Here is a 23,305-nt window from a genome sequence, read left to right as displayed (position 1 = left end):
GTTGCAGTCAGCCAAGATCACATCACTGTCACTCCAGCCTGGGCGACAGAGCAATACGCTATCTCAAAAAAAAAAAAAAATTAAAATTAAAATTAAAAACTGCTATAACTTATTATAAAAGTAATTTTTAAAATATAAAGTATACGTTTGTCATAGTGTTTTTGGAAAATACAAAAGAATATAAAGACATCACCTGTAAAATCAGTTTCTCATATCAACGAATGTATCGTGAAATAGTCAATTTTTAAAATATAAAGTATACATGTTTGTCATAGAGTTTTTGAAAAATACAAAAGATACGATAAAGACATCACCTGTCAAATCAGTTTCTCATATCAACTAATGTATCATGAAATTTACAAATAGCGGTAAAGTACTCTACTATTAGAATTGAAAGTCTATGTGTGATTTAGAATAATACCTATATCCTAATAGTAAAAACCTTAATGTCACTGCACTTAAGACCTTCTCAACTCTTGCGTCCCCCCAGATTAGAAGATGCATCTCTGAGGTCCCCAACCCCTAGGCCACGTACTGGTACCAGGAACCAGGCTGCACAGCAGGAAGTGAGGAGCAGGTAAGCAAGAGAAGCTTCATCTGTAACCAAGAGAAGCTTCATCTGTATTCACAGCCGCTCCCCATCACTCACATTATAGCCTGAGCAACACCTCCTATCAGATCAATGGGGTCATCAGATTCTCATCAGAGCACAACCCTATCGTGAACTACACGATAGGTGTGAGGGATCCATGTTGCACGCTACTTGTGAGAATTAATGCCTGATGAGCTGTCACTGTTTCCCACCAGCCCCAGATGGAACCACCTAGCTGCAGGAAAACAAGCTCAGGGTTTCCACTGATTCTAAGTGAGCTGGATAATTATTTCCTTATATATTACAATGTAATAATAATGGAAATAAAGTGCACAATAAATGTAATGTGTTTGAATCATCCTGAAACCACCCCCACCCCGCCCCCCATTCAGTTTCCTGGAAATCGTCTTCCCCAAAACCAGTCCCTGGTGCCAAAAAGGTTGGGGACTGCTGCTCTAAAGTTGTTCCTCAAATGTTACCGTATAACGGGTGCCAGTACATACCACTTTCAAAATGTTTTCCGTTAGCTCTTTTTCCTGTTGCATGTGATTCACACTAAAGAAAAACAATTGAAAACAAAAGTATTAAAAGTTACTCTCAAGACTAAAAAAAAAATCTAAAGAGCATCATTCTTGAAAGTCAGGTTCAGTTTAAATAAGACTGTTTTTAATGTTATTTATTTTCATGTTTGGAAAAAAACCTCAACTATTATGATGCTCATTAACTTACCAGTATTTTCTCATTTACTTTGTTTGGGTTTTCTGCTTTTCAGACGGGGTCTCCCGGTCATCCAGGCGTACAGTGGCACCATCACTACAACTTCAACCTCCTGGGCTCAAGTAATCTTCCCACCTTAACCTCCCAAAGTGTTAGGATAACAGGTGTGAGCCACAGCACCCAGCCTCATTTACTCAATTTAAGAGCAAAACTTAACAAAAGCTCATTTGTATCAAGTTAGAAACTATGCTCTCTAGCTCCAAATTTGGGTAAGCTGCCACATGGAAATTAAGATCAGGTTTAAAACTCTATCCTTCTCCACTCCCACAGCTTCACTTGACTAGCCTTAAAAATAAAAAATCTAGGCCAGGCATGGTGGCTCACACCTGTAAGCCCTGCACTTTGGGAGGCCAAGAAGGGAGGATGACAAGGTCAGGAGTTCAAGACCAGCCTGGCCAACATGGTGAAACTCTCTCTCTACTAAAAAATACAAAAAAAAAATAGCCAGGCATGGTGGCGTGTGCCTGTAGTCCCAGCTACTCAGGAGTCTGAGGCAGGAGAATTGCTTGAACCCAGGAGGTGGAGGTTGCAGTGAGCTGAGATCATGCCACTGCACTCCAGCTTGGGCAAAAGAGTGAGATTTCGTCTCAAAAATAAAAATTAAATTAAATTTTAAATTTTAAAAAAGAAAACCTCCAGATACAACCAACCACTCTAATTGTACTCTAATATTTACATATATTAATTTCCCCACATAGAAATGTATCTTCTTCAAGACAATTTAATTAAATGAAAAAAATAGCAGGCTGGGTGCCATGGCTCACACCCATAATCCCAGCACCTTGGGAGGCCAAGGGAGGTCACCTGAGATCAACAGCAGCCTGGCCTACATGGCAAAACCCCACCTCTACTAAAAAATACAAAAATGAGCTGGGTGTGGTGGCGAACACCTGCACTCCCAGCTACTCAGGAGCCTGAGATGGGAGAATCACTTGAACCCAGGAGGCAGAGGCTGCAGTGAGCTGGGATCGTACCAATGCACTCCAGCCTGGGCGACAGAGCGAGTCTCCATCTCAAAAAACAAAACGAAACAAAAACTCAATGCTTTCAGATAAATGGCACAATTCCCAAAGTGCTTCCCTTCTCAGAGCTCTGTACCTAGCACACTACCTGACTCTCTAGTCTCTCTAACTCCTTCAAACAAACCTTCATATAGGCCTTCTGCCCTCCTATTCTTATTCTACTTCGTATAACAGGTTATTAAAAACTTGCAAACATTTTTAAAACTCTAATGAAAAAAGTGCCAGGAAGGGTCATAGCTGTCAACTTACACACTTAACTGAGGGGGTCCAGGATTTGCCTGTTCGACTGGAAAACTACTTTGAACGATCGTCCTAATTGCCCTGAAAAAAAGACAGGAAAAAGAAAATTTAATACATTATAAATGTCATTTCAATTATTTCTTCAAGTACTCCTCAGGTTTGTATAAATTATCTGAAGCATTAAATGGCATGTGGTAAAGCCTTCATAAATCATCCACATTTTTATTAGACTGCTTTTCATCTATGCAGTCACAAATTTTCTCCACCATCAGACTCACAGTTCCCAAGATCTGAGAAATCTCTGCAGCAGAACGGGTCCATTAAAAGCATACCCCTAAAAGCCACAGTGCAATAAAAGAGAGGTTGCCCAACACCTTCTGGGTTTATGAAAATATTTACCATCTACTGTAGAGAAGTATAGCCATGGCAGTGGTTGGAGGTACAGTGGCCAGATCCATGTCTACATGCTTTGTCCCAGGAGGAACTTTACTGATACAGAGTAGTTCATTTAGTAGCATATTCAACACTGGAACAGACAAACTTAAAAGAAGCAAAACGTACATGTTTGCATGTTAACTGTGGAAGAAACACAAAACACATACAACAATTCCATATCCTCACTGAAAATAGCTACATTGTCAAGGAACCACATCTTCGGGTTTACCAATCAAATATGGAAAGATGTTAAGAACTTTTTATTATGAAAAAACTTAAAACATAAATAGGCAGAATATTGCCAGGTGTGGTGGCTCACACCTATAATCCCAGCAATTTGGGAGGCCGAGGCAGGCGGATCACCTGATGTTGGCAGTTCAAGACCAACCTGACCAATATGGAGAAACCCCATCTCTACTAAAAATACAAAACTTAGCCAGGTGTGGTGACACACACCTGTAATCCCAGCTACTCAGGAGGCTGAGGCAGGAGAATCGCTTGAACCTGGGAGGCGAAGGTTTGCAGTGAGCCAGGATCGTGCCATTGCACTCCAGCCTGGGCAACAAGATCAAAACTCCGTCTCAAAAAAAAAAAAAGAGTAGACAGAATATAACGAACCCCTATGTAACCATCATTTAGCAGTTATCATCTGATGGCCAATCTTATTTCATCTCTACTCTTATCCACTTCCCAAATCATTCTGTCCATAAATATTTCAGAATATATCTCAAAATTCACTCTTAATCATGATATTAATTTCACATCTAAAAAATTTAGACTTGCTTACTGAACAGCCTATCAGTGTTCAATTTTCCAGCTGCCTCGCACATGCCATACTTCTTTGTACTCACTGCTATCTGTTGATGTCTCTTCAATCACGTATGGGTTCCCCCCTCAAATTAAAAATACATTTCAAAAAGTCTAATATTTAATGCTGAAGAATGTGGTTTAAAAGGGGGGGTTTTGAATACTACTGGTTAGAGTATAAACTCTTTTGGAATGCAATGGGCAATATGTATCTGTCTTAAAAATGTTTATACCACATGATCCAGCAATTTAAGTATCCTAAGGATACAACTCAAAATACAGATAATTTTATGAGCAAAGATATTTAAGGCCCTGTGATTTATAATAGTGAAAAACTACAAATCAACTGATTTACTGTTAATTAAGGAACAGTTAACAAATTATCCATACAACGGAATCCTCTCCAAAAAATTACAAAGGGGAAATGTTCATAGGGTATGATCACAACTTTAAGCCTATGGAGAGGAAAGAACAAAAATTACATGAAAATGTTTAAAAAAAAAAAAAAAAAGAAAAGAAAAGAAACCTCTCCCTCCCCAATTATTTCCTGTTTTCTGAATTTTTCCCAATTTCCTATAAGGTATTTAATTGTGATGAGAAGGGGATGAAAATAAATCATTTCCTAACCACAGGGTTAAAAGTATTTTTAAGCAAATAAGCACTGATTCTAGATCAGCTGTTTCAATAGGAGATAGTGATTTATGACCAGTAAAATTAACTCAATTATTCAATAGCAAATCATCCATAATACTACACATCTACCATTAATTTTTATTCATTGTCTTCAGATACGTAAGTCAATTGAGAAATTTACAACAGTTTAGGCGTGGATTTTCTCTCGTTATCACATTAAAAGTAATGTTATTCCTGCATATTTTATCAAGAATATATAGTCTTTATTTTATCATTATTTTTTTCCTGAGTCTCACTCTATCACCCAGGCTGGACAACCTCAGCCTCCCAGGTTCAAGCAATTCTCGTGCCTCAGCCTCTCAAGCTGCTGTGATTTCAGGCACCCACCACCACACTCGGCTAGAAATGGGGTTTCATCCTGATGGCCAGGATGGTCTGGAACTCCTGACCTCAAGTAATCTGCCTGCCTTGGCCTCCCAAAGTGCTTGGGATTACAGGCGTGGTGCTACGGCGCCCAGCCTGTAATTTTTAAGAGCCAGTATCATAAAAGCATATATAGAAATAAACTAAGACATTTAAATAGTACATCAGATGAAATTTCACTGAAATTTTATGTACCTTTTCTCTAATATGTCTAAGTCCCACTTCAAATGTGCAGCAACTTTAAGAGCAAATAGTTTTAAAATACGATTTCTCTTGTTATCAGGCAGAGGTTGAACTTGGTTTTGTTCATCAACTGAAGGTTTGGAAGCCTGTTCCAAAAACTGAACTATAAGTTGAACCGGTGCAGGATCTAGGATTTAAAAGAATATAAATTCTTAAATTTAAGTTTTAATTATGAAGATACAAAAGGATTTTTTTCTGCCCCAAAAGGAGTCCAAACAGCTGTGCTGTTATAATGACTAAGAAATACCATATGTAAAAAGTGTGCTTGGGAGTTAAAGAGGAAGATCAGGAAGAGTGGTAAGGAGGAAGGGTAACAGATCAGTGTAGAAGCAAGCAAAAACAGCACCTCACAGGGTAGCACATGATAGTTATAGATTTCTGGTTCTGCAAATAACCACTGCCAATTAGAAGAATGAGATACAAGCATTAGAACTATTATTTTGACACTTAATTACGGAGACCTCCATCAAGTTACCTCTGCACCTGTTTCCTCCAATGCAAAATAGAGGATATTACCGACTTCACATGATCATTATGAAGACTGAGTTAAAGGAGGTCACAGATGTGAACAATTAAGCACAGTGCATGGCACCCTGTAAGCAGTCAACAAGTATCTTTCAAAAGGAATGAATTAGGGCATTATACAGCTGGCAAAACTGCCTAAGTACGCAAACTACTTACACGGTGGTCTCTATCACTTAACGCCAGTCTATGAGACCGAGTAAGCCATATACAGATTTGAATTTAGCAAAATGCTGTCTGAGGAACTTACCTTTCCGTGCCAATACCTTTTTTGAGAATGCCTGGAGTCTTCCTCCTTCCCTAATCACAACCATTTAACTAGGTTATTAATCATTATCATCAGTATAAAAAACCATCTTACAAAAGTGCAGCAGTTCCTGCTTTAAAATATTTTCTTATTTACGACCCGACTTTGGAATAATTAAGAGTCAATAAAATTCCTTCATTGAAAAACAAAATGTTTAGGAACCTAATAACTAGCGTCAGAATCAGCATCCCACAGCCGATTCTCCCCATTTCCCTGAATTTATTCCGCTTGGGGTTCAGTGAAGGAGGGGTCCGGTCAGCCTCCCCGACCCAAGCAACCACAGGACGCGCCTCGCAGGCTCAAAACCCCAACAGTAAAAAGGACAGAAGGGTTTGGGCTGACAGCGCCAAGCCCGCCCCTGCAGGGGTGGGAGAGCCTTTGTTTCCAGCTTTTCTTTGACCCTCCACCCGGGCACGTTTTAGGCAAGCGAAGAGCCCCGCCGGAGCTGGGCTCCCTTGCGCGCCTCCCAGGCCGCAGCTTCGGTGGCCGAGAAAGCGGGGAAGGGAGGGAGGCCGGGCGGGCAGCGCCGGTGGCGGCGTCCCGCTCCCCAGGTGCAGACGCCGTGCTCACCCGGGCAGGTCTTGCGCAGATGTTTCTCCAACAGTGACTCCTCCAGCAGGAACTCAAACCAGCAGGTCTGCGGCGGGGTGCAGGGCCGGCTGGAGGTGGCCGCCTCCCGGTCCGCCGCCTCCGCGCTCATCCTGCCCCCGCCGCCGCCACCACCAGGGCCGCTTCCCGGCTCCAACCTGACACTTGGATACGGGCCGGGACCAGCGGTCAGCGGAACCCGGCGGGAGAGAGGCCACGCTCCAAACGCCCCGCAAACTCACACAACCCAAAATGGCGGCGCGGGCTAGCCGGAGCAACGGTCCTGGATCTGCCTCCTCGTGCCACCGCCGCGCCTTCGGACCAATCGTTGTTAGGGTTGGAGAAGGAAGGGGCGTGACTAACCTTCGAACCACGCCTCCTCCCGGTTGCCATAGGAGACGGCAACGCGTGAAGCCGGGTCGCGGGTGGTGGTAGTTCTGTTTCCTGCTAGTTCTCAAGAGAGAAAATGAGACAGCCTCATCTAGGGTTGCAGCGGGCCTCAATATTTTCGTAAAGGCGAATGCGACGGGTTCTATTTGTGACCCAGGCTAACTTTATCTCCGGTGCTTTCAATTTCCCGGTTCCCATTTCTGAGATTTCCTAGCACCTGGGTCCTCTCCGCAGATGCTCCCGCTGTCCTGCAGTGGGCACGAGCGTCCTGCCCGCTTCCTGGACGATGGCTGCACGCAGTGAGATCCAGCCTTTCTCCTGCTTCTTCTCAGGGCTAGTTCCCGATACGCAGAGCCTAGTTAATCCTTTTGATGTCCCCGCTAGAGGCGTTGTTAACCCCATCTTAGATTTCCCTCCGTTCTGTGATGTTCTTGTATTTTTTATTAACAAACGATTAAAACTGAAAAAAGGTACATTCACAGATCGTGACCTGATTAAGAGTGCAACCTCTGGAGTTCACCTTCTAATACTTTGGATAGGCTATTTAACCTCTCTGAATCTTAGTTTCCACATTTGTAAAGCAGGGATAATAATGCCTAATTTTAGAGTTGATCAAAGAATTGAAGCAGAGCTAAAGGATAACGCAGGTAAATGAGATAATACAGGTAAGCTGCGGCTGCTGCTGCTGCTTCTAGACGAAGTTTCAAAAAAAAAAAAGTCTCACCATAACCTCTGCTCACCATAACCTCCGCCTCTCGGGTCCAAGCGATTCTCCTGCCTCAGTCTCCCAAGTAGCTGGGATTACAGGCATGCACCACCACGCCTGGCTAATTTTTGTGTTTTCAGTAGAGAGGGGGCTTCGCCATGTTGGTCAGGCTGTTCTCAAACTCCTGACCTCAGGTGATCCACCCGCTTCGACCTCCCAAAATGCTGGGATTACAGGCATGAGCCGCCGGCCAGGTAAGCTTCCTAAACAGGTCCTGAAACCTTGAAACATTAATAAATGTTAGCTAATATCATATAGTGCTTTTAGATGTGCAAATCATTTTCATGCACAGTAGTCCCCCTTTATCTACAGTTTTGTGTTTCAGAGTTTCAGCTACCCGCAGTCAAACGAGACTGGAAAATGTTAAATGGGAAATTCTAGAAATAAACAACTTATGAGTTTTAAATTGTGTGCTGTTGTCAATAGCATGATGGAATCTCCCACCCTCCATCCGTCGAGGACCATGAGTCATCCCTGTATCCAGTGTATCAAGCTGTCTACACTACCTGCTGTTAGTCACTTAGTATCCTCTCAGTTACTAGCTTTATAATCAAGGTATCATAGTGCTTGTGTTCAAGTAACTCTTATTTTACTTCATAATAGCCCCAAAGCACAAGAGCAGTGATGCTGGCATAGGGTTATAATTGTTCTATTTTATTATTAGTTATTATTGTTAATCTCTTACTGTGCCTAATTTATAAATTAAATGTTATCATAGGTACGTATATATGGGGAAAAATATACAGAGCTAGGTACCATCCTTGGCTTCAGGCATCCATTAGGAGTATTGGAATGTCTCCCCCTAGGTAAGAGACTACTGTACATGATTCTGATATTCTCTTACAGACACTCCTTTATACACCTTTTAACCAATGAGAAAACTAAGGATTCCAGAATGTCATTTCCCCGAGGTGAGCCAGGCCTTCTGGCGATCATTCCACTGTACTCAGGCTGCTGCCAACATTGGATAGAAAGGACACGATCTATACCTTATAATCTTGCCCAAAATGAAGAAGGAAAGTTTGAACATAGTTTTAGGAAAAATAATGAAAATAGTTCCTTCACAAGTCAAAGTAAACAGAATGCTTCAACGGCAACAATTGCTTTGTTCTCCTCCTGTGCAATCCCTTTCCTTGGCTCTGAGCTACCTCTTCCCATCTCTTTCATTCTGGTCTAATGAACTCAGAAGAGTAGAGGGCCCTGTCTCTGGAGTTAGAAACATGGGAGCTGTCCATTCTCCCATTGCTTTTTATGCCTAATTGGTGAATAAAACATGCCACATCTACCACAAAAATATCGAATCTGCCTCGTTATTTTTTAAATTTAGGCCCTCATGATTGTATTAGTCTAACTCATGATTGCTTAACTGCGTTCTTCAGAGCCAGAAGAGTTTCTTGGTTGGGAGGAGCTGAGTGTGTGTGTGTGTGTGTGTGCGCGCGCGCGCGCGCGCACGCGCGCGCAGGGTCTTGTGCAAACAGGGCTTTGGGTTGAGCACCCTCTATTCAGCCGCAGCTTATCTATTTTACATATTGGGTATTAGAAGAACCCATTAATCAACAAATGTTTAAAATGACTACTTTGAACCAGACAGCATTCGAGATGCTAAGGAGGCAACGGTGAACAAGACAGCAGACCTGGCCTCTGTGTCTGCTCACAGTGTTCACACAGAGCTCACAATGTAATCGGGAAAGCCAGTCATTAAATGTGAATCCTGGCCAGGTGCAGTGGCTCATGCCTATAGTCTCAACACTTTGGAATGTTGAGACCGGAGGATCGCAGGAGCCCAGGAGTTGAAGACCAGCCTGAGCAACATAGTGAGACTCCCATCTGTATATTTTTTAAAAAGCGAATCCTGAAATTGCTAAATCTTTTTTTCTTTGTTTCAATTTTTGAAATTGCTAAATCCTAACAAAGAGGAAGCGTAGGATGTTGTATTTACCAAGGAGTAACCTAGTTTGGAGAGTGAAGGAAAATGTAAGTGGTGAGTTTCAGACTATTAAGCAGAAATCTGAAAAAGAAGTAGACGTTACCTCAGGTAAACAGGACAGAAGAAGCTGCTGGGGCAGCACTGTGTGTAGGGAAAGCATTCCAGCAGAATTTGCAGCATTCATATAGAGGCCTGAGGAAGGAAAACGCCTGGAATGTTAGGGAAATCAAAATAATTCTGATACAACCAGGACATGGAAAGGAAGGAACAGAATGTCATGGGAAGAGAATGAAGAGGTCAGTAGAGGCTAAGTTTTTGTTTTGGTTTGGTTTGAATTGGTTTGGTTTTGTTTTTCTGCAGCCTCGAACTCCTGGGCTCAAACAATCCTCCTTCCTCAGCCCCCCGATTAGTGGAGACTATAGGCAGGTGCCACAACAGTTGGCTAAATGTTTTAATTTTTTGCAGAGATGGGATCTTGCTATGTTGCCCAGGCTGTTCTCAAACTCCTGGCCTCAAGCAATCATCCCACCTTGGCCTCCCAAAGTGCTGGAATTACAGATGTGAGCTGCCATATCTGGCATCTTAGGCTAAGTTATCTAAGACAAAATAAGCCTTAGATAAGGTTAAGATTTTGGCCTTGTCTTTTTTTTTTTTTTTCAAGATTATGATGGTGTATGGAAAACTGTTTGGAAAAGAGTAAAAGTGAAAAGCTTTTGGCAGGTTCCAGAAACAGATAGGGGACAGGCGCACTGGAGTCCAGGGAGCCAGGGAGAACAAAGAGAAGGAGAGGTTGAGGGAGAGGGACTAATCCTGCGGAGTTATCCATCATAGTTGGGATTTGGAATTTTATTCTACGAACAACAGGAAGCCCTGGAAGGCTTGCAGGAGGGAATGACATGATGAGACTGACCTTTGCAATCCATCACTCTGACTCCTGTATGGAGAATGGATTGCAGTGCGTTAGTGGAGGTGGGGTTCAGGGAGATCTTGTCCTTCATTTTCTTATTTTTCTTGTTTAGTAGGAACGGTCTGACCATGTTCAGATATTGATGGTAGAGATCAGTAGAGGGAAAAAGTCGAAGACACAGAAGTGTGAGGAGATCATCTATGAAGCCAGGATGCTGGCTATTGATTGAAGAGGTGTGTCTTTCACCAGAAGAAGAAGAAAGGAAGCACCTGGGCCTGGGAGGGATTTTAGTGTAGCCAGTGGTTGGTGGAAGGTTCCCATCTTCTGGCTTGCATTTTCTCTGAGATAGGGTGGACCAATCGTCCTTTTTTTTCGTGTCCTTGGTTATGACATTTTGCCTATGCCCATGAATCTTCTTTTCCAGAGGACAGTATCTTCAACTTGTCTCTACAAATTCCCTGCACTGAAGGAAGGAAAAAGAAGAGAATAAACAAATGGAAGAAAGGGCGGGCGGGCCAGGTGCAACGGCTCACATCTGTAATCCCAGCACTTTGAGAGGCTGAGGCAGGCAGATCACTTGAGGCCAGGAGTTTGAGACAGCCTGGCCAACATAGTGAAACCCTGTCTCTACTAAAAATACAAAAAGTTAGCTGGTTGTGGTGGTGTGCACCTGTAATCTCAGCTACTTGGGAGGCTGAGGGAGGAGAATCGCTTGAACCCAGGAGGTGGAGGTTGCAATGAGCTGAGGTCATACCACTGCACTCCAGGCTAAATGACAGAGTGAGACTCTGCCAGAAAAAAAGAAAGAAAGAAAGAAAGAGAGAAAGAAGGAAAGGAAGGAAGGAAGGAAGGAAGGAGGGAAGGAAGGAGGGAAAGAAGGAGGGAAGGAAGGAGAGAAAAGGAGAGAGGGAGGGAGGGAAGGAAAAAAGAGAAAGGAGGGAGGGAAGGAAGGGAGGGAAAAGAGAGAGAGAAGGAGGAAGGAGGGAAGGAAGGGAGGGAAAAGAGAGAGAGAAGGAGGAAGGAGGGAAGGAAGGGAGGGAGGGAGGGAAGGGAAAGGAAGGGAGGGAGGGAGGGAGGGAGGGAGGGAGAAAGAAGGACCACATGCAACAATTGTGAAGGCCTTCCTCCCCAAGCCTTTAGATAGAGGTTTAATAACAAAATGAGAGTTAAAACTGGAGCAAACCAAACTGTGGCCAGACAAATCTCAGCTAGGGGAGTTTCTTTGTCATATTAATTAACCAATAACAAACAATCATCTTGCTTAACCGCTAATGTAATATCATGATGAAGTGGTTTAAACACAAAAAGTTTAAAAAATCTGTCCACTAGTAACAAGCAGGAGAAATTACAGAGTCAATAAAAAATATCAAGGTACGTGAAATTCATAGCTATCCATATGAAAGAAATATGTTGCAAAGACTGTAATAATTTTTCATATTACTAAGGTTTAAGAAATCAGCACAAGCTGGGCATGGTGGCTCATGCCTGTAATCCCAGCACTTTGAGAGCCGAGGTAGGAGGATTGCTGGAGCCCAGGACTTCAGGGCGTCCCTAGGCAACACAGTGAGACCTCATCTCTACTAAACGTTTGTTTTGTTTTGTTTTGTTTTGTTTTGAGACAGAGTTTTGCTCTTGTTGCACAGGCTGGAGTGCAATGGCACGATCTCAGCTCACGGCAATCTCTTTCTCCCGGGTTCAGGTGATTCTCCTGCCTTAGCCTCCTGAGTAGTTGGAATTACAGGCATGTGCCACCACACCCAGCTAATTTTGATATTTTTAGTAGAGACGGGGTTTCTCCATGTTGGTCAGGCTGATCTCGAACTCCGGACCTCAGGTGATTCACCTGCCTTGGCCTCCCAAAATGCTGGGATTACAGGCATGAGCCACCATGTTCAGCCCACATTTTTTTTTTTTAATTAGCTGGATGTGTTGACATACACCTATGGTCCCAGCTACTCAGGAGGCTGAGGTGGGAGGATCACCTAAGCCTGAGAGATTGAGGTTGCAGTGAGCTGTGATTGTGCCATGCACTTCAGCCTGGGCAACAGAGTAATACCCTGTCTCACAAAAAGAAAAAATTAAAAATTGGGAAAAAAAAGAAATCATGGCAGATTAATGTGACATTTTTATATTTATATTACATATATAAAATGAAAGTGTTTTAATTGAGAAAGAGTTCATTATTTTACCGCCATCTAATACAATAACCACATTATACAGTTTCAGTAAGTCCCTAGGTGCTTTATTTAGACTCAAAAAATGTCCTACCATAAAAGTGCTACAGGTTAAAAAAAAAAAAAGTGTTACAGCACTGAACTCCTTGTTTCAGAGTGTGTACTTAAATACTTGAAGGTTTACAGAGATCTTGAAGGTTTTTAAATCAAACCTAGAGATCATCTCTTAGAGGGAGTCATAGTTTAAGACTTCATCAACATTGGAGGAGTCTCATGACCTCAAGTTTCCAGCCAGGGACTCTTGTCCCTCTGATGCAGGGCAGGTGAGCCCCAAATTGGAGCTTAGCCCCAGAGAGTTCTTTGCTTTGTCCAGGAAAGAATTCAAGAGTGAGCCAGTAGTAGAAGAGAAGAGCATTATTGAAGTGGCAGTGTTCCAGCTCTGTCACTGCCCCTGCAGAGCAGGGCTGCCCACAGGTAGTGCGCTGACAACAGCAGCTCAGGGCACTTCTACAGGCATATTTATACCTACTTGTAATTGCATGAACATTAAGGGGATGTTTATGCAGACATTTCTAGGAAAAGGGTGGTAACTTCTGGGTCATCGGGTCATTACCATGGAATGGGGTGGTAATGCCCAGGTGTTGCCATGGCAAAGGTAAACTGACATGGCACACTGTTTTTTGTTGTTGTTTCTTTAAAGATTATATATTTGAGAATCTCAACAGTGAACAGGCAAAGAGAAAGGAAAAGGCTGAAATTCTGTCTTGAAAGAAGTAGCCTTCAAAGGCGACCAGGACTAGAACAGGGAAAATCCAGGTCTTGGAAGAGGCTGCTTAACTCTTTTTTCTTTTTTAAGACGGGATTTCACCATGTTGGTCAGGCTGGTCTTGAACTCCCGACCTCAGGTGATCTGCCCACCTTGGCCTCCTAAGTGCTTGGATTAGAGGCGTGAGCCACCACGCCCGGCCTTCTTTTTTATTTTTCCTTTCTCTCTCTTTTTTTTTTTTTTTAATTGCATTTTAGGTTTTGGGGTACATGTAAAGAACATGCAAGATTGTTGCATAGGTACACACATGGCAGTGTGATTTGCTGCCTTCTTCCCCATCACCTATATCCGGCATTTCCCCCCATGCTATCTCTCCCCAACTCCCCACCCCCTGCTGTCCCTCCCCTATTTCCCCCCCGACAGACCCCAGTGTGTGATGCTCCCCTCCCTGTGTCCATGTGTTCTCATTGTTCAACACCTGCCTATGAGTGAGAACATGCGGTGTTTGATTTTCTGTTCTTGTGTCAGTTTGCTGAGAATGATGGTTTCCAGGTTCATCCATGTCCCTACAAAGGACACAAACTCATCGTTTTTTACAGCTGCATAGTATTCCATGGTGTATATGTGCCACATTTTCCCTGTCCAGTCTATCATCGATGGGCATTTGGGTTGGTTCCAAGTCTTTGCTGTTGTAAATGTGCTGCAATGAACATTCGTGGACATGGCACACTGTTAAGCACGCCTTATGGAAAGCTGCTGCCACCCCATCCCTGTTTTAGCGAGTCCTCAATTTGGTCCAGTGTCCAAACCCTGCCTCCAGAGTTGCGTTTCACCTCTTACCTCACCTCTGAGCAGTATGTCTGCAGGGTGTCTGTCAGAAGACCCTGAAAATCACCAGTTTCTTCTGCTCTGATGCAAAACACATATTCCGTGAAGCCTAGAATCCTAGCTGTGGCCAAGTTTGCTTGCCCAGGTCTGGAGTGACACGCCTTTCCTTGTCAGTGTGTGGCAATCCTGGTGTGGGCTGAGTGTTCTTGAAAGGTGTCCCAGAATGTCCAAAAGCCAAGGCTTCTTCAACTTGCTATGTCTTAGACATTCAGAAACAACAGAGACAAAGAAAATATTTACAATTTCTATTTAAAAAGTAATACACTTGGGAAGATACCATCAGGAAAGTGGAATGACAACCCACAGACTGGGAGAAAATACGTGCAAATCATACGTCTGATAAGGGACTTACATCCAGAATATGTAAAGAACTCTTGCAACCCAACAATAAAACAGTGAGTAAAGGATTTGAATTGGCCAGATGCGGTGGCTCACGCCTGTAATCCCAGCACTTTGGGAGGCAGAGGCGGGTGGATCACCTGAGGTCAGGAATTTGAGACCAGCCTGGCCAACATGGTAAAACCCCATCTCTATAATTTTTGTATAAAAATACAAAAATTAGCCTGGTGTGATGGCAGGTGCCTATAATCCCAGCTATTTGGGAGGCTGAGGCAGGAGAACTGCTTGAACCCAGGACACAGATGTATGTATCCACGAGAAAGGAGAAACATGTGCCCACACAAAGACTCGAATGTTTAGAGCAGCAGTATCCACAGTAGCCAAAAAGTAGAAACCAAGGCCTATGACCTGGTGAATAGACAAACAAAATGTGACATATTCATCGTATCTGTTTCACGTGGCTGCTGTTACAAATTACCACAAACTCGGTGGTTTAAAACAACAGAACCTGGCCAGGTGCAGTGACTTATGCCAGTAATCCCAGCACTTTGGGAGGCTGAGGTGGTGGGAGAGTTCAGGAGTTCAAAACACACCTGGGCAACATAGTGAGACTTCCGTCTCTACAAAAAAAATAAAAATAAAAAATAAGCCAAGCATGGTGGTATGCGTCTGTAATCCTGGCTACACACGAGACTGAGGTGGGAGGATTGCTTGAGCTCAAGAGGTTGAGGCTGCAGTGAGCAGAATCGCACCACTGCACTCAGGTGGGCAACAACGTGAGACCCTGTCTCAAAAAAATTTAAAAAATTGAAAAAAGAATGAGAACATGAGAAGAGACTGTGGTCATTCAGACTTGGGTATTTAACAGACATTTTCTTGAACAAAGTGAGCCTGTCATGTCACTTCATGGAAAGGAACTGACGGCATTTGTGGCCAATAATAACATCCAATTTTTTTTTCTTTTTAAGACAGCGTTTCGCTCTTGTCACTCAGGCTGGGGTGCAATGGTGTGATCTCCGCTCATGGCAACCTCCTCCTCCTGGGTTCAAGCAATTCTCCAGCCTCAGCCTCTTGAGTAGCTGGGATTTACAGGCACGCCACCACCACACCTGGCTAATTTTTGTATTTTTAGGAGAGACAGGGTTTCGCCATGTTGCCCAGACTGGTCTCAAACTCCTGACCTCAGGTGATCGGCCTCCCTCGGCTTCCCTCGGCCTCCCTCGGCCTCCCAAAGTGCTGGGATTACAGGCATGCGCCACTGAGCCTGGCTAACATTCAAATTTTTAAGTAAAAATTAGAATTTTAGAAAACTGTAAACTTGGGAGCTTCCCAATACTTGACAAGACATTTCGGATGACATCAATGGTGATATTAAGAAACGTTGTATATTTAAACGTGTCAACTTTCAGATGAGCATCACAACTTAATAAACCAATCAATATTTTCCTGATATATAGCTAAAAGATTTATTTTAATTGCAAGACAAGCCGAGCATGGTAGCTCATACCTGTAATCCCAACACTTCGGGAGGGTAAGGTGAGATGATCACCTGAGCCAGGAGTTGGAGACTGCAGTGAGCTATGAGCATGCTACTGTACTCCAGCCTGGGTAACCAGAGCGAAACTTTGTCTCAAAAAATAAAAATAAAAAGTAAATCAATAAAAAATTTCGGCCGGGCGAGGTGGCTCACCCGGTGGTGGGTGCCTGTAATCCCAGCTACTCAGGAAGGCTGAGGCACGAACCCTCCTTGTTTGAACCCAGGAGGCGAAGGTTGCAGTGAGCCGAGATTGAGCCACTGAACTCCAGCCTGGGTGACAGAGCAAGACTCCGCCTCAAAAAACTTTTTTAAAAGACAGATTGATGGATTGTAATGGAATGGAATTTGAAAAGTTAATTGATGATTTCAGATTTCAAATTGAAACTAATCTTTAAGAAACTGCCACTTTCTCAGGTTGTGGTATAATATCGAAGAAGAAAATCCACAATTATCTGAAACGATTTAAAATATTTCTTTTAATTCATATTTTCAAATCGTGCATAAATAGATAGACAGTATATCTGCAGTATTAAATTTTCTTGGAGGAGGCCATTACAGAAAGAATGTCTAAAAAGTCGCCTGCTGCAGGCTCACTGGCTACCAGATCGACATCACTACGGAGAACCAGTACCTGACCTCGCTGTATGCCGAGCACCAGGGCAACTGCCTCATCTTCAAGGCCACCGGCCCCTCAGGCTCCAAGATGAAGCTGCTGGAGACCAAGTTATTGCGCATGGTGGGCGAGCTCATCGAGGTGCACCTGCGGCACCAGGACAGCATCCCCGCCTTCCTCAGCTGGCTTACCCTTGAGCTCTTCAGCCGCCAGACCATGGCCTAGCCTGCAGCCTCAGGAGTGCAGCCACTGTGCTCGGCCTAACCTGCAGGTCCCCTGCCCAGCAGCCATAGGCTGGGTGCACGTCCTGCCTCTCCAGGCCAGCGGCACAGCTGACAGACATGCTGGGACCCACCCACGTCGGACATCCTGCTAGGGAGCGGCACCCTCCCACACGCAAATCCCCTGCATCCCAGAGCCTGGCGAGTGTGGGTCCGCCACTGGCCTTGGCTTCTCACCTTGTGAAATAAACTTTTATCCTGCAGACAAAAAAAAAAAATTAGAATCACCTTGGGAGCTTAAAAAACTACCAAGATGCTGATTGATTTGACCTGTGTTGGGGGCCTACATATCAGGAGTTTTAAAACCTTCCCAGGTGATTCTCATGAGCAGCTTCTCTGCAGTATGACTGCTTTAAATGTAAACTGAATGGCTTGCCTGACTTGTGGTTTTTGCAAAGTACAGAATATTTCAGAATCGGCTGTAGGTTAAGACTTCAATATCTTTTTTTTTTTTTTTTGCTTCTGGACTGTAGGTAAAACAACTCTAAAATGACTTGATGTTCTTCCAAATTACTGTGTAATTAACTATCACTGAATGAACTTCTTGTAAGACTTTGCAATGGTATATTCCAATATCCTGTTCAGTCACAAACTGAGAACCAATTTTCCAGTGTGGGGTAAACCTTAGTTCATGGAAACTGATTACTACAATCACCCGGTGGCCCAGGAAGGAAGGAACAGAGGTTACAAAACTAGTCCGTTAGAGAGGACGGGAAGCTTGGAGCAGAGCTTTCCAAATTTTAATGTGGACACGAATCAGCTGGTGGTGGGCCGGGGTCTTGTTAAAACCCAGATGCTGATTCAGTAGGTCTGGGGAAGGGCCTGAGAGGCTGCAGTTTTACAAGCTCCCAGGTGGAACCAATTCTGCTGGTCCAGGGACCACATTGGGATAGCAAAGCCTTGGAGAAATCTGGCTTACACAGCTTTTAAAAATTTGCAATGCCTAAGCCCCACCCAGCTCAAGTGAATTAGAATCTCTGGGAGTAGGGCCTGAGCATCGGTGTCTTTTCAAAGTTCCCTGACCAATTCTTATGTGTAGCCAAGACTGAGAAACCCATCTAGCAGATGAGGAAACTGAGAGTCAAGTGAAAAAGTAAAAGAGCCAGCTGCAAGGGTGGTCCCCACGTTTTGAAACCAGCACCCAAGCTTCTGGCCACAAAAACCTTCTTCCTCAATTCTATAGAGACATAAAGCATGAACCCAGGAGGTGGAGGCTACAGTGAGCAGAGATCATGACACACTGTACTCCAGCCTGGGTGACAGAGCGAGACTCCGTCTCAAAAAAAAAAAAAAAGGCTGATACCTGATTGGATATGCACTAATCCAGGAGTGTTTCCAGCTGAGTGTCCTTAGCCCTTAAAAGTCACCCCACTCTCCATATACCATTAACTACTATGGTTTTGTGACCTCCTGGGACCTCCATTCTGTATGGGCTTTCAGCAGCAGTGTGAAATTTGGGGTAGAGTTATCAGCCTTCAGTCACTGTCAGATTACTCAAATCTCAAAGGTAGACACCCTGCACTTAGGGGAAGAAGACTTTTCTCCTATGCAAATTAGGGCTACAATAAGATTATTTCCTTAAGATGACTTTTCACCTTCTATTTCCAGGGACAAGGAAATAGGAAGTAAAATTTTTTCCACAGAACCCATTAGTATCATTTTAACATATTTAAGGTCCATGCATATTTGTATTCAATAGAAGATTAAATATCAATATTATATATTATGTAATATAATATATGGTAAAATATATCAATATAAATCTTATATTTATTATTGGGATCTGCCTAATCTTATATAAGATTTTATATACACAGCTTTAAAAAATTTGTAATTCCTAAGCCCCACCCAGATCAATTGAATGAGAATCTCTGGGAATAGGGCCTGAGCATCAGTGTTTTTTCAAAGTTCCCTGACTGATTCTTATGTGCAGTCACATAATCTTATATAAGATTAGGCAGAGCCCAATAATAAATATTGGAGAGCTTTTAAAAATTCTAGTGTTGGCGGGTGCAGTGGCTCAGCCTGTAATCCCAGCACTTTGGGAGGCCCAGGAGGGCAGATCACAAGGTTAAGAGATCGAGACCAGCCTGGCCAACACGGTGAAACCCTGTCTCTACTAAAAGTACAAAAATTAGCTGGGTGTGGTGGCACATGCCTAGAGTCCCAGCTACTTGGGAGGCTGAAGCAGAAGAATCCCTTGAACCCGGGAGTTGGAGGTTGCAGTGAGCCAACATCGTGCCACTGCACTCTAGCCTGGCGACAGAGACTCTGTCTCAAAAAAAAAAAAAAAAAAAAAAAAAAAAATCCAGCCAGGCACGGTTGCCCAGCACTTTGGGAAGCCGAGGCAGGCAGATCATGAGATCAAGAGATTGAGACCATCCTGGCCAACATGGTGAAACCCCGTCTCTACTAAAAATTCAAAAAAATTGGCTGGGCGTGGTGGCGCACACCTGTAGTCCCAGCTACTCAGGAGACTGAGGCAGGAAAATCGATTGAGCCTGGAAGGCAGAGGTTGCAGTGAGCCGAGATCGTGCCACTGCACTCTGGCCTGGCGACAGAGTGAGACTCCAGCTCAAAAAAAATCCTAGCGTTTAGACCAACTGATCAGAATCTCTGAGACCAGGCATCATGGTAACATCAGTACTTTTTAAAGTTTTTCTTTTTTAAAAAAAATTTGCTTTAAGTTCTTTTTCTTAAGTTTAAGATTTTATATAAGATTAGGCAGATCTCAACAATAAATAGGTTTAGAGTGATAAACACTTGGCAGCCTGCAGGTAATTGGCAGATGAAAGTATTTAAAAGTAAAACATATTTTTAACATTTCATCCTAACTGAAATAGGTGAAGACATTATTAATCTTATAGCAAAAAGTGGAGAAGTGGCCGGGTGCAGTGGCTCACACCTATAATACCAGCACTTTGGGAGGCTGAGGTGGGCAGATCGCTTGAGGTCAGGAGGTCGAGACAAGCCTGGCCACTATAGCAAAACCCTGTCTCTACTAAAAATACAAAAATTAACCAGTGTGGTAGTGTGCGCCTGTAATCCCCAGCTACTCGGGAGGCTGAGGCAGGAGAGTCACTTGAACATGGGAGGCAGAGGTTGCAGGCAGAGGTTATAGTGAGCCTAGATTACACTACTGCACTCCAGCCTGGGTGACAGAGTGAAACTCCATCTCAAAATATAAAATAAAAAGGTGGAGAAGTGAGGGATAAAATGTCAGCATGGGATCTGGTTGTGTGTCTCCTTTTTCAGTTTTACCCAAAAGGGGTTTCAAAAGACTCAGGCTGACAGATTCCAGAGCATTCCTCACCTACCTGGAGGGACAGTCTATCCCTTCAAGTTAATTCCTGGAGTGCAATGTGAGCCAATCACGAGAGCATTTCCCCAGTCTCTGGACTCAGACTAATTGTTAATCCACACACAATTTCAAGGCTGTTAACCAACAGAGGATTTCTTTATATACTCTCCTCAAAAACTGTCTCCAAGAAATGGAAATGTGAAAGAAGAAAGCTGTAATTATTCTTCCATTGCTTCAGTGAACACAGAAAGTCTTAACGGATTGATGTTAAGTCAGGTATTCAAAATCATTTGTTTTCTCGGAGAGTGATTTCCAGTCCACTGAGGTTACTTAAGAAGTCCAGATAAGGGCCACATTGGTTCTGTGACATCTTTGATCTATTTGTAAGAGAAATCAGACACATAAACAAGATTTTTCCCTGTCTGTTTCTGGGACAGGCTAGGATAGATCCTTCTCATCCAAAGTGTGGTCCATGGACCAGACACCTGGCACCACCAGGGAGCTTATTAAAAACGCAGAATTAGCCAGGCATGTGGCTCACACCTGTAATCTCAGCATTTTGGGAGACTGAGGTGAGCAGATCACTTGAGGTCAGGAGTTCCGTATGTGCTTGTGATTTTTGAATGATTTAAACCAGATGTGTATTGCTTAGCATTTCCTGTTGTTGTAAGATTTAGACTTGCCACGTGCTGTCACTGTCCCCAGCATGCTCCATCCATCATCTGCCCAGCTGGGAGGGGCACAACATCCCCTTGCCGCATTCCCCATCCTGTAGGGGGCCTTAGCACCTTTTAAATTTCCTTTTAACCCTTTTCTGATTAGTTCAAGAAGGAAGTCTCTGTTACATACTATTTTGCCTTTAAGATTTCTCACTTGCTACTCTTTTTTTTTCTGATGAGAAAAATTTTAATTAAAACAATGTAAACAAATAGCAATAACCATAACAATAAGCTGGTTGACAAATATCAGCACATCGAAAAACCCAGCCATCAAAACCAGGAATCTGATGCTAAGCTTTTACAATTAAGTCATTATTCATCAACACAACAAAAGCAGAAACATACAGCAACTGTTTATTAAATATTGCCTCAGATTAATCATGAATTTAATAAGAGTTATTTTTTTTTTCTTAACAAAATACAGTCTTGGGCTCAAGGCCTATAGTTGGCAACGTTATCTAGTTGAAATTTAATGGCATTCTTTTGTCTTTATTGTACTTCTGATCTTTATAGTCAGCAGTAAATGTGTTATCCACTTAAAGTGGTGACAGTTTCCTTTCCAAAACAAATGCATTTTACATTAATAAAATGCAAGTGACATGAAGTGATGTAATAAAGACACAGGTGTATTTAGGTTTCTAAAAGTCAACTTATTTAAATGAAAACATTAGGTAAACATTTACTGTCTATGTGCAGAAGATACACACATATTTCAAATTGTGATGCAATATGAGAATAACTGAAATAAAGAGAAATCATCCTGGGAAGAAGGAACAGCAAGATATTGTAGCCCAAGGATGAACAAGTGATAGAAGCCCAGGCACAGACAGCTTTTTAAGAGAGGTGGTAGGAAGATGAAGATGAAGAAGGAGGGATGGAGATGGCTAGGCAGGTTGAGAGGTCAGTACTGACAGTCATTCCTCCAATCCAATTAAAAGACTGCAAAATTTAACTCTTTAATTCCCTACAAAAAGAATTAAGATTCGGCCAGGCATGGTGGTTCATGCCTGTAATCCCAGCACTTTGGGAGGCCAAGGTGGAAGGATCATTTGAGGTCAGGAGTTCGAGACTAGCTGAGCAACATAGTGAAACCCCATCTCTACTAAAAATACAAACATTAGTGAGGCGTCGTGGTGTGTGCCTGTAATCCCAGCTACTCGGGAGGCTGAGGTGGGAGGATCACCTGAGCCTAGGAGGTGGAGGCTGCAGTGAACTGAGATCATGCCACTGCAGTCCAAGCTGGGGAACAGAGTGAGATTCTGTCTCAAAATAAATAAATAAATAACTTGTAATTTTTTTTTGTTTTGTTTTTTTGAGATAGAATCTCGCTCTGTGGCCAGGCTAGAGTGCAATGGTGTGATCTCTGCTCACTGCAACCTCTGCCTCCCAGGATCAAGCAATTCTCCTGCCTCAGCCTTCTGAGTAGCTGGGATTACAGGCAGCGACCACCAAGCCTGGCTAATTTTTGTATTATTAGTAGAGATGGGATTTCACCACGTTGACCAGGCTGGTCTCGAACTCCTGACCTCAGATGATCTGCCCACCTTGGCCTCCCAAATGCTGGGATTACAGGCGAGAGCCACTGTGCCCAGCCATAACTTGTAATTTTTATAATTAATTGTTAAGTACATATTAAGAGATTAATAACATCTCTTAAATATATAAGGAACTCAAACAACTCAAATGCATGAAAACGACTTGATTAAAAAATGGACAAAGGACCTGAATAGACATTTCTCAAAAGAAGACATACAAATGGCCAACAGATATATGAAAAAAATGCTCAACATCACTAATCATCAGGGAAGTGTAATTAAAACCAAAATGAGGCCAGGCACAGTGGCTCACACCTGTAATCCCAGCACTTTGGGAGTCTGAGGCAGATGGATCACTTGAGGACAGGAGTTCGAGATCAGCCTGGCCAAAATGTCCAAACCCCATCTCTACTAAGAATCCAAACATTAGCCAGGCACAATGGTGCACACCTGTAGTCCCAGCTACTCAGGAGGCTGAGGCAGAAGAATCTCTTGAACCTGGGAAGCAGAAGTTGCAGTGAGCCGAGATCGCGCCGTTGTACCCCAGCCTGGACGTCGCAGCGAGACTTGGTC

The 23,305-nt window shown here is 43.2% G+C and overlaps 1 protein-coding gene and 1 long non-coding RNA gene across 4 annotated transcripts in view; both read right to left on the bottom strand.

Moving 5' to 3' along the window:
• LOC135278044 (integrator complex subunit 8-like) overlaps window positions 1-6,716 on the bottom strand; it is a 91,071-nt gene extending 84,355 nt beyond the window's left edge. Inside the window, 5 exon segments of the mRNA XM_064384474.1 lie at window positions 1,096-1,147; window positions 2,641-2,712; window positions 3,031-3,171; window positions 5,125-5,299; window positions 6,572-6,716. Coding sequence (XP_064240544.1) covers window positions 1,096-1,147; window positions 2,641-2,712; window positions 3,031-3,171; window positions 5,125-5,299; window positions 6,572-6,701 — 570 coding nt within the window. The 5' untranslated portion in view covers window positions 6,702-6,716.
• A 2,646-nt stretch (window positions 6,717-9,362) lies between these two features.
• LOC110569302 (uncharacterized) overlaps window positions 9,363-23,305 on the bottom strand; it is a 28,754-nt gene continuing 14,811 nt past the window's right edge. The window contains exons 1-4 of one of the 3 annotated variants that reach the window (XR_010345602.1): window positions 16,915-17,782; window positions 14,360-14,606; window positions 10,583-11,042; window positions 9,363-9,864 (exon numbers count right to left, since the gene is read on the bottom strand). This is a non-coding gene — a long non-coding RNA (uncharacterized LOC110569302). Of the gene's footprint in view, window positions 9,865-10,110; window positions 11,043-14,359; window positions 14,607-16,914; window positions 17,792-23,305 lie in introns of those variants that run through there. The other 2 variants (XR_010345600.1, XR_010345601.1) reach the window with 2 other exon arrangements.

This window comes from Aotus nancymaae, unplaced genomic scaffold, assembly GCF_030222135.1.
Source record: "Aotus nancymaae isolate 86718 unplaced genomic scaffold, 86718_ANA_hifiasm-v0.15.2.pri h1tg000036l, whole genome shotgun sequence".
Taxonomy (NCBI): domain Eukaryota; kingdom Metazoa; phylum Chordata; class Mammalia; order Primates; family Aotidae; genus Aotus; species Aotus nancymaae.
This window is presented reverse-complemented; position numbering and strand designations above follow the sequence as displayed.